This window comes from Leguminivora glycinivorella, chromosome 10 (assembly GCF_023078275.1).
Source record: "Leguminivora glycinivorella isolate SPB_JAAS2020 chromosome 10, LegGlyc_1.1, whole genome shotgun sequence".
NCBI lineage: Eukaryota > Metazoa > Arthropoda > Insecta > Lepidoptera > Tortricidae > Leguminivora > Leguminivora glycinivorella.
In genome coordinates, this window is record NC_062980.1 from 10,217,415 (window position 1) to 10,229,641 (window position 12,227).

At 35.9% G+C, this 12,227-nt stretch overlaps 2 protein-coding genes across 2 annotated transcripts in view; one reads left to right on the plus strand and one right to left on the minus strand.

Moving 5' to 3' along the window:
- LOC125230044 (clustered mitochondria protein homolog) overlaps positions 1–2,402 on the minus strand; it is a 39,784-nt gene extending 37,382 nt beyond the window's left edge. The window contains exon 1 of the mRNA XM_048135025.1: positions 1,995–2,402. Within this exon, the coding sequence (XP_047990982.1) occupies positions 1,995–2,115 (121 nt within the window). The 5' untranslated portion in view covers positions 2,116–2,402. The remainder of the gene's footprint in view (positions 1–1,994) is intronic.
- A 1,926-nt stretch (positions 2,403–4,328) lies between these two features.
- Positions 4,329–12,227, plus strand: LOC125230170. The gene is given in 8 exon segments (XM_048135223.1): positions 4,329–4,501; positions 4,855–5,058; positions 5,490–5,674; positions 6,052–6,178; positions 6,638–6,668; positions 6,671–6,833; positions 10,337–10,402; positions 12,149–12,227. Coding segments are annotated over 6 exon segments (762 nt in total). The 5' UTR covers positions 4,329–4,501; positions 4,855–4,857; the 3' UTR covers positions 10,392–10,402; positions 12,149–12,227.

A 12,227-nucleotide genomic window follows, 5' to 3' on the forward strand; every position in this document is an offset into this window, starting at 1 on the left:
ACCTACTTTTCCTGCATTGAGGTGTGGAATTTATATTGAATTGTATATATAAATTAAAATAAATGAGGAAGAGAAACAAGTGGATATAAAAATGTTATTTATAAAAAGATTTCTAATGCTATCCTATGTTCATGATGCACTACTAAAACAAAATTAAATATAATGATAGAAAATTAAACCTTATGGCACATAAGGATTTAAAATAAGAATTACTATTTATTTTATAATAGATATTTCTATAATTTTGGCTGTTCTGTTTTTGGCTGTACATTATTGGCATTGTTAATTGATATATTTGAACAGCAAATTTCACAAGGAAAATAGTAATAATAGTACAGAGATTTAAGGAATACTGGATTTTTTGTTTTTCAAGTCTTTTAATTCTAAGGATGCATTCCAGACCCTAAATAGAGTAACTTTCTCAAAGAAAGTTTACTCCCAGTTTTTAGATATTAAATATTTTTTACTGTTGATCCTTGGCAGAGTAAAATATCCAGAACAAAATTCTACTAGTACCTTACTCTCAGTCTTGTTATTCATATGGATGATAGGATCACCATTAGTTGGCCTAAATACAATAATAAGGTGTCATGAGATAACCCTGTGATCTTAAGAACAAACAGAATAGAATAGAATTATTAACTCTTGTTTATTATATCTACTAGATGGAATAAAAAATACTTGTGTCATATTGTTATCTAAATTATTATAGCAAGATTTTTTTTGTAAATTATACATTCTTCAAAGTCAAGTAATATTTTCACTTTCAAATTTATATACCTAAAGCTTACCTTGAAATGGCGAAACATTTCTGAATAGTTGGAATTTTTTTTCATCATTCAAGTTATTTTAATTAACATTTGATCAGGTGCCGACAGCCTAAAGGCCTACTGCTCACAAGGTTAATACCATTGCTTGCAGCACCTTGCAGACACTTCTGCTTTAAAAAAAATATTTAATAGCCATTAATAATGGTTAGAAACTAAGGCCTAGCCATTGATTAGCACAAGACAATGATTATGATTGTTTGAAAAAAGGTGCATATTTGCAGTAGTAAAGATGTGTAGGGTAAAGGATGTTTACACTAATTAATATTATATACTCTTTTAAGGAAGCTCCATAAACTTTTGTTAAGGAAAATACATACACTATAATTATATAAATTTGCAAGAAATTCACAGAAATTTTCTGTATGGTGCGCATTTTTCAACCAGCTTTAATTAACTAAGAAATATCTTTCATGTTAATTATTATCACAAATAAATTACTCTGTTGTCTCTCTTTTACAATTACTATTTTAACAAATTCCACCACAATGATTTTTGGTGATTTTTATCAAGGAACAAAACCATACTATTGGTTTTATTCACAGTTAGAAATGAAGGGCACAATAGGTCATAGTAGTAATGCATTGGCAAGTATAATATTTTGTTGTGCATGTATTAACATAGCTCATTACCTGCCTGCCACACCATATACTTGAATAACAAGTAGTTCTAGTAGACTTGATAAGCCCTCCCTATGTAAGTTATTACCACATGCACACTTATCTTTTTAAGGATTTGCTCAAAGATCTCACGAATTTCGTTTAATAGTGTAGAAGAGTAATAAAAACGAATAATAATACAATGAATGACATTACCTTGAATATGTAATCATTACACAACTTCTTATAAGTATTACATGGAACCTCCTATATCGTTTGCATATGCAACAAAATTTTCCTTAAGGTAAATATATAATTTTTAAATTACACTAGAACAAAATATACTTGCATGTTTTCAGATATGAGAGAAATGCGTGCAAAGTGCACAAGAGAGCGCGTTGATCACATGATACTGAACCACAAAATTTTGCTGTCACATGATCAAAATTTTGACTAGTTATACTTTGTTCAGGCAAGAAAAACAAGGCTAAAATAATAGGATCTGGTAATAACCATGCTCAATGTTACATAACTGAATGCATGAAGATTTTATAAAGTTAAAACTTACCTTTGATAACATTCTCGCTACCACTCTTGTCCTTCACATTGTTGCTAGCCGAACCGTTTTTCACTTTTTGAGAAGTATTTTTTGAAGAATTCTCATCATTCACTTCACTTCCGAGAGCCATCACAACACGAGGAACAAATCCGGCACCGATTGACCGCGACAAGCACGGCACACACTCAGCTGAAGCAGCACATGCGGTACAATTAAGGTTCAATTTCGACTGACAGTAAAATGTGCTCACTGAAATGAAGCTAAATTCCAATTGGTATTCACCAAAAACTAAATCCTATCAGAAACCCACTCATTTAATTCAGGCGAATAATACCATATTACCGCGATACTGACGGTTTTAGCGTTAAAATAACGTGCCAAAATTAGAAGTAATACATTGCGTAAGAGTAGAAATCTAAGACACAATCGATGAGGTTGAAGCCAGCAATGGAAGTGAGTATTTTGGACATACCTTTTTATGTCGATATGACTTTTCTGGTTCAGGGTTTGAAGCGACATCTATCGGAAATATATGTAAAATTTTAAATCAATGACGGTGGATTAGAGGTTGTTTAGATGACAGATACAAGTAAAAAGAAAGAGACGTATATATCAATAATCCTATAAGTGCAAAAGAGATAAACTGATATATTTCCTGTCTCTTAAGGGATCTACAGATTTAATAATTATTATCCTAAAATTAAATATCAGAAATAAACATTTTCATTTTCTTTGAAATCAACTTTTGAACTACAAGACGCACTTTATATGTAATAATGAGGTACATAGTGTTAATCAAAGAATACTCACTAGGGTGTTGTTAAGGCTATTCACGAGCTTCTTTAACGCTAGAGTAAAATCGTTACGTTTTGGAACTTACTCTCATTTGCACAGACCTATTTGTCTGCAGTGTTGCCAACTTGTCATAAAAGATGCCAGATCTGGCATAATGGCAAGCGATTCAGCATGAAAATCTTCCATCTAGCATCTGGCATATTATTTAGCATATTTTGGTCGAAGCCAAAATTTTGTACGAACTTAGCAGTCAAACTAAAAAAAAAATACAAAACCAAAAATGGACCGACGACTTGACGTAATTTTTTAAGTGGAGAACTATCTTTACTTACAAAATCACGTCAATATAACAATGCTAGGTTTTTGAAGGTTTGTGATTAGCCTGTTCGGTAGTCAGGTGCTATTTTTCGATACTTAGGCCGGCAACCGGCAACAGACAGTCATTCATAATCTGAAAAAAATATAATTTTACAAAAATCAGATCAACACATTGCCAGACACATACTTTAAATTCAGATTATTCGCAATCTGTCAGATCAATCTGAAAAAATCATAATCTTAAAAAATAAGACTGTGTGTGGACAGTTGCAAAATTGTATAGAAATCCGTGTACTCGATCTGATTTCATAAGATTATGATTTTTTTTTCAGATTATGAATTTTAAGATTGTCTGTTGCCGGCCTTACCCAAGTTTCTTCTTCTATTTTTTATGTTAATGTAGCCTGTTTCTTAATAGCTCACATATATTTTAATCTTTATATATATTATTAGTTCACAAATAATGTGATAGGTATTGCTCACAACACATTAGTTCTTATTTTATTTCCTGAAAATCGTATGTGTCCACCACTAGGGGACTTGTGAGTATTATATTATTTTTTGGTTCCCCCTAATCCCCCTACCTGCTAATCCGACTAGATTGCAATTGTCTCAACCCAAGGTAACCTATGATAAGTTTGCAACGATTTTCACAGCCTCGTCAGTGTAGATGTTAATTTTTCTTTTAAACGTCAAACTTTTATGAAATTATGACGTTTACTCAACCCTTGCAGAGGCAAACTTATCGCGGCCGGACTCTAGGACGTCAATGCGCATGCAACATCTATGGAGTAGCAGGCGTCCGTAGCGCAGGGTTGATTACTTCTAAATATGACTCACCTCATAGCCGTATGATTGTTTGACACGAATGTACGGATCTCAATATCGGGTTGACCATTTGCTCTGACAACAGACTCCTAGAAGAGGTAACACACAATCTTACCGCACCATGACCTTGGATTTTTCACCTACCTAAGTGAGAGCGAGAAAGAGTTATTTATTTGTCGTTCTCACTTGCGTGAAAAAAATCCAAGGTCGCGGTGCGGATCCTTTCTTAGCTATTGGACGGACAGTCGCACAAACCACATTATTTTTAATATTTTTTTGGGTAACAGTTTAGCATTTTTTTTAGCATCCTGCGAAAAAGTTTAGCATATTTCTGGCATATTCCGGGAAACAGTCTAGCATCTTTTCAAAATCCGAGTTGGCAACACTGTTTGTCTGTCAAAATTGTCATAATATTCGTTGTCAAACATTGAGGTTACTATTTTTGTTTAAGTTTTGATTATGCATAGAAAACCTGAAAAATCGGAATAAATAACACTTTATTTAATCACATATTTGGTCTTTTGCTCTATTAGTATTTGAAAACTAACAGACTGGCGTCAGAAAATTACACTAAGGTACAATATTTTACACTATTTTGTAGTAAGATTTTGTTTCATTTTTTTATCGATTCTCTTTTGCTAAATGGGAAAAAAATACTCAACGCGTATTAATTAAGTTTACTCCTACACAAGCTTAACTCTGTTAAACGTCTGTATAGTTTGGGAGTTAACCCCAGAAAAATGTATACAATTTTTAGAGTGAACCCCACTATCCCACTAATTACTTTACTATATTATCGTTATTAACCCCATGATTAAATAATATATCTATTCGTGTAACAGATGTTTATTGGCGGAAGTAGAGGCGGCAGTTCTCGATCTATTAGTGTTAGTTTCAGACAGTTGAGGTATGTAATAATGTTTTTCAGAAAATGTTGGACGGGTGGTATTGCCGCTCGATAGCCAACATGCAGGCGAGCGAGGCCGCCAGCATGAGCAACAGCGTGCCGGCAGAGCCGCAGCCGCCGCCCCGTGAGGACTACTCTAGCGACAGCAGCAGTGAACCTGAGCCAGAAACTAACTACAAGTCACATTACCTTACGCTTAAGAAAAAGCTGAAATATCTTATTTATGTGAGCGTTATAGGTACCTTTTGTAATGATAAACTAGTATTGTAGATGTGGTTGTCTGTTTAAAGGAGCTGGTATCTCTGAAAACCATACAAAAGCAATCATTTTAAATGGTACTCCTCCTACTCAGATATTACAGAGGATTATAAGCAGCTCAGCTGTTTTAACACTGGTAATTCACACAGAATAATTTAAAGAAATCAGAAGAAATAAAAACTGAAATTTCTTGAAATCTGATGTCTCACTCTGTTTCACCAATTGCCACACAAAGTAACTTGTTTTGTGGAGCATGCATTGCCTGGAAAAATACAGACTCACCTTAGGATCCATCTATAACTGCACAGAGTTATTTTGTGTACAATTCATTTTTCTAAAGAATTTTAGTAGATATGGATATAATCTGAAATTAATAGATTTTTTTCCCCCTTATTCAGGAAAATGAATGCTTTCAAGATGCTCTTCGATGCAGTCAAAAGAGACTCCTGAAGGTATCCCGCGACCGCAGCTTCCTTCTTGACAGGCTGCTGCAGTATGAGAAGCCTGACAGCAGCACTTCGGAGAGTGACGAGACGGAATCTTCTGATGACACAGATTATAACCGGGCGGATGCTTTGAAAAAGTAAGAACTGTACAGTGTATACTAGATTTGCCATATATACCTTGTACATGTGGATATTTCTTAGTTTATAATATTATTATTAAGCACAAAGCCTGTGTCTTTGGATAAATAACTTAATTCAAGAATCATAAGTCATGATTCTTACGAATTCACTCTTGAATCACTGGCAATTGAGAATACAAGAGAGTCTAACAAAACATTTTGTAAAAAAGAATCTTTTTTTTTTATATAGTGTTTAAAATGTTGCATGCATATTGTAATATTGAGCAAATATCTATCATTGGATTTTGTTAAATCCTACTTGAAAAACATCTTGCCTGTATAAAACATTAATAAAATGATATCCTCTTTATAGTCTCTTTTGTAAAATTTTACAGAAAGAAAATAGAAGCAAGTGCTGCCCACCAGACTGTGTCTGCTGCCGCCACACCAAACAAGAATGCCAACCCTGTGAAGAGAAAAAGAGCTGTGGTACCTAAAAAGCCTCCTAATACTACACATCTTGTAAGTAAAATATCGCATTAAATTTTCCCACATTTTCTACCTACGTATTTAGTCCATTCATTTTCTATGGCTATGCGATTGAGGCAAAGTAAACTGTACGAAAGAACAAAGATAACTAGATTACTCGTCCAGTTATGAGGTATTATTAGGTAAGCAAATTCCAAAACGTTTTTTCGAACTTTGAATTCGTACCCACAGAGTCAAAGTAAGCGTACGTTTATCATTATATATTATACATTTAAAATAAACCTTAATGCGTTCATAATTATAATTATTACATTTGGCGCGTTGTATACAATATACTCTCAAAGAGATGGAGTGCCACTTGGTATAGCCAACCTTCCAAGCTGCTTGTTTGTATGGACCACGACACAGCTATTGCTATAATTCCTCTTAATAAATGATAAAATCGTTTAAATAATAAAAAGCAAACACATTACAAATAACGAACTGTTTCAGCACCAAACCAACATGGCCATGCTGTCAAAGGCGTCCCCGCTCTCGGCTTCGGCCTATCGCCTGGTGACGGTCACATGACCCCCGAGGAAGTGGAGCGACATCTGCAATCACGTCAGTCCTATGTGGAGCTGCTGCCTGAGCGGGCGCCGCCCACTGTCCCTACGGAGATGTTCAGCAATGACCCATCACTTGATAGGTGAGCATTCTCAGCTAATCGACAGTGGCGTCCTGGCGTCTTTACAATAAGGTACACCAGACCACCTATGCTAAGGCTCTCAGCTTATATCACCTGCTGGGGATGGGCATATGACCCCCGTGGTGGAGTGATATCTGCAGTCGCGGCAGTCCTATGAACGTGCGCCGCTCACTGTTTCTATGGAGATGTTCAGCAACGACCCATCACTTAATAGGTACATTCTTAACTACTCGTAGACCTTGTGTTTTGGCAATAAGGTACGCCAATTCAGCTATGCAGTTAAAAGCGTCCCTCGCTTTCTGCTTCGCCTGTTGCACGGAAAGCAGCCGTCGCCACTGTGCCTTATAAAATTCACAATGATGATGATTATCATTGGGCCTGCAATGTAGGTAGGCACACATAAGTAATGCACGTGTGACGTGACGTAGGTAACGGATTATTTACAAATTTGTAGTAAGTATGTAAGGGCATTATCATATTGGCGATTAGCGAGCACGCAAAAAGTACGCCTGGAGCATGCAACGATCTCGGTTCGAATGGGTAAGCCAGCGTTCCCACTTAGCGTCGCGTGTCTCGGGGCGCGCAACGGACGTCCGCGCCACGCCACCTGAATGTTATTTTGGAATTACATTCAGGTGGCGTGGCGCGGACGTCCGTTCCGCACCTCAGGACATGCGTCTCTTAGATGTGGCCGGTCTAGTGATGGGTCGTCGGTAAAATACTCGTTACCAGTATTTTTCCATTTGGGAATATTACCAGTAAAATACCAATCTTACCGGTAATATTACCAAAACCGGGTAATATACAAAATTTGCGATTTTTATGACACGCGATGGTTATTTTTTTAATTATGTATTACTAAGTCGCCATCATAAAACTTAAAAAAACTCGTAGAGTGCCTTGGGGAGTAAATTACCAATCTTACTAGTAATATTCCCAATAATACCGAGTAAATTACCAGTCTTACTGGAAACATTCCTTTCCTATATTATCACCAACTGCAAATATGCTTCGTATAATTTTGTGGTATCTCGTGGCTTGTGGCAGATATATCTAATATTTGGATATTTTGTCCCTGTTCCATTATACAACTATTTTACTACTGGGGTTACTTTGATACTTGGGGTTACATTGATAAAAACTTTGTTTAATCTTTAAACGCAAAATTCTACATGTCCCAACGCATCTGTCCATTTTTAGGGTTCCGTACCAAAAAGGTACAACAGGAACCCTTATGGTGTTTTAACGGCGTTGGCACTATCGATAGTTACTACCATTAGTTGCACTAACGCAGTGAACAAGTATGGTCGTGGGCAGTGCAAATCTCTTGTAAATATGTACATACATACATACATACAATCACGCCTGTATCCCATAAAGGGATAGACAGAACACATGTAAAACATTGTCAAAATGTAAGTATAGTTTATGGCTATTTATCATGTTCAAATAAAACTAACTTAGTGGGTCTTAAAGTAAAAGGTTCACAGTGAATATTAGCTTACCAGAAATATGTTTAGGTATATCATTTTATTGAGTTTTGTGTTAAAATTCAAACTAGGCATTTTATTACTAATTATTTAGTTTGTGGGGTCTCTTTGATCACCTGCATGGGGTAACATTGACCATACTTACACAAAGTTGATTATTGTGTATTATGTCAAGGTACTTATTGAGGCTGACAATTTGATCTATTTTTGTGATAAATATTGAGACAATCTTAAATAAAGTTGATTATTCGAAGATGGCAATTTATGTCTTTGATCAAAGTAACCCCAAAATAGCATTAAACAGTTGTAACTTTTGAACTTGCGAAACGATTTTTATGTTTCCTTGAGATAAAATACTTCTGTAAGGGGTTACATTCGATTACCAAAAAAATCCTAGTTTTCGTATTTTTTTTCTCTCTCCGTACATTATTTTGTTAGCCTTTCTAGATTTTTAGCAGCGAAAGACTAAAAAAGTTGATGTTCCAATTTTTTTTATTAAATTTAGAAGTTAGAGAAGTTTAAACTATAAACTGATCAATGTAACCCCAGTTTACGGTACCTATCTATTGTAATACTTTAATGCAAGTCTGCATTAGGTACCCAATAACTTTGTGTTAACAATGTGTTGTTGTACCGAATAGGTAATGTGAAAAAAAACACGCCAAGTGCGAGTAGGACGGCCGCTTTTTTCTCTTTCTTTTGTATTCGGAGGTACAGTAAGAAGTGAAACTCCATTATCGGACCATTTTTCTACTATTTACTGTTTAACGAAAATTTGTTAGATGAGATTTAAGCAAAAATAAAATACTACCCTATTAATTTTCTACTATTTACAATACATAAACTAATCTGTGTGCCTACGGCTGTGTAACCCTGCCTTACCACCTTTCGGTTCTATGGTCCCGGTTCTACTGGTGATAGGAAATATGGAGTATGCAGGAAAATTTCTATTATTTCGCCTTCCGGATCTGCGGCCCTGGTACTACAGGTGATCAAAAATATGGTTAAGCTGGGAAAAATAATACATGAAAATGTTTATACAGACAGACACGTTGCTACAGATGTAGTGCAAAGCCAGCGGCTGTCTAACCCCGCCTACCACCTTTCGGTTCTGGAACGGGTTATTTATTGCCTCTTTTCTTAAATTATTTCTAAATTAATTAAAAACAAACATTTTTGAGATGCCTATAATTCTATAATAAGCTCTTTCATGTGATAGTATGTAAGAAAATTTCATTCAAAAATCTTTAATTTTTACATTACCCCCAAATACCAGCTTGGACCCTTTGACTCGATCCAGAGACGCGCTGTACGAATTGTCGACGATCCCAAACTCACAGGCGGTATTGAACCCTTAAGTCTAAGGAGGGACTTCGCCTCCTTATGTGTGTTCTATCGCCTGTACAATGGGTTGTGTTCTGAAGAACTGTTTGACATGATGCCAACGGCCACTTTTCATCATCGCACCGCTCGCCATAGACAGGGCGCTCATCCACACACCTTGCAACCTAAATGGTCGCGCACCGTGCGGTTTCAGAGGAATTTCCTCCCACGAACGCTCCGGCTGTGGAATGAGCTCCCTGTCGAGGTATTCCCGATGAACTACAGTATGGGGTTCTTCAAAAAAGGAGTGTACAAGTTCTAATGGGTCGGCAACGCGCACGTGACACCCCTTGAGTTGCGGGCGTCCATAGGTTACGGTGACCGCTTTCCATCATAAAATTATGATGTCATATGCGTGCTATTCAAAATAATGTTTTTTTTTTTATATGTTGCTTACACTTAGGTCTTATTTACATTCCTTACATTATTTACAATCCTTAGGTCTTATTTAGACTGGACTTATTCTAAAATTAATTTTGTTCGGATGTAATACCTATATCAAAGCAAATTTGAGATATGATTTTGGCATTGATGCGGCCCAGAAGACTCGGCAGCACTTGAGCGTAGCCAGAGCATCGAAATATTAAGGTTGCTTAGGTAAGCTACTAAACTTATTATTTTTTGTTTCAGTGAATCAAATGATGTTCTGGAGAACTCCCCAAACGTTGAAGAGTGGTTTGATTAATTTAAGTAGAGTTATTTGTGTGCTACTCTGCGGCGGCGCCACCATAATGAAATTCAACTAATTATATGTTAAAATGATGTTCGTAAGACGTACAGTATGTACGTATAATGTTATGACTGTACCTATAGCGGGAAACGAAATAATGGGCTTTTATTGTGGCGCCGCCAGGGAGCATACTCTGCAGCGGCGCCACTCAGTTCTCATAGATAGAAATGACATCATCTACTTTTTTCTCATGGAAATTGATGTACCAATGCTGTTTAATATGTACGTATTGAAAAAATCACTATAACTTAGTAAATTTATGTACTTTCAGTAATTCCGCATTCCGCCTGAACGGTATGAGCTAGTATGTAAGGTGTACCTACGGGTAAGCGAGAGGGAGATATGTTCCTTCCCGCTCGCTCCCGCGCAACTGTCAATAAATAAGAACAAAGAAAACTATATGCATCCTTTTCTTTAGGGTACTAGAGAAAAGGATACCTATAGTTTTCTTTGTTCTTATTTACTGACAGACTTAAATTGTTTGACAGTGTTTACATAATGTAATTTTTTCTTAAAGAGAGTATTATTTTAGTAATCATAGTATATAAATATAGTATCGTTGGCAGGCATTTCTGTATAAGTATAACAAATAAATTTCGTTTTCACTTCTCAATCTTCTCATGCTCGAAAAGTGCACCTTTATGTAGTGCGAAGACGACATAAAATCGCATTTTATATTCTAGAGCATAAAGTAGGTACAATTTTCTTCTAAGGCCGGCAACAGACAGTCTTAAAATTCATAATCTTAAAAAACAAGAGTGTGTGTGGACAGTCGCGAAATTATATGTAGCTCCGTGCACTCGATCTGATTTTTGTACTGATTATGACTTTATCAAATTATGAATTTTAAGACTGTCTGTTGCCGTGCCGGCCTAAGACTAAAGGTAATCGGTCTCAAGAGACAAACAGTTAAAACATATTGCACAATTTTATTGAGCAATAAAATTGTGTAGGTGACAAAACTTTGATAGGTTATTTTATTTTTGCTATAATTTATTAGAATTCCGTATTTTCTGTCATTAAATTAAGTAAATAAAATAAAATAGGATTCGAATATTTATCGTTTAAAAAATGTTTGACTTGGCAAAAAACCAAGCGTCTGAAACTCTGATCACATGTTGAAAAAAAAGTTGGCGGGAATTGGTTATTTTATGTACCTATTATGTTCTTTCGCTTTACGACAATTTCGTGGTATAAATTGCCGAGAAGAATATAATTAATTCCTCGCAATCGAAGTGAAAAGCAAAGTGTACAACAGGGGCATAAATTTAATAATAATTATTGAAACCTAGAACGAAACGCGCCGATCGCGGGAGCGAGCGGGAAGGAACATATCTCCCTCTCGCTTACCCGTAGGTACACCTCCTTACATACTAGCTCATACCGTTCAGGCGGAATGCGGAATTACTGAAAGTACATAAATTTACTAAGTTATAGTGATTTTTTCAATACGTACATAATAAACAGCATTGGTACATCAATTTCCATGAGAAAAAAGTAGATGATGTCATTTCTATCTATGAGAACTGAGTGGCGCCGCTGCAGAGTATGCTCCCTGGCGGCGCCACAATAAAAGCCCATTATTTCGTTTCCCGCTATAGGTACAGTCATAACATTATACGTACATACTGTACGTCTTACGAACATCATTTTAACATATATGTAATTAGTTGAATTTCATTATGGTGGCGCCGCCGCAGAGTAGCACACAGTTATTTAAGTAAAATAAGATCGTTCTTATGTCATTATGTAAGTGCATTCATTTAAATATTAAAGATGTGATTTCTGTAA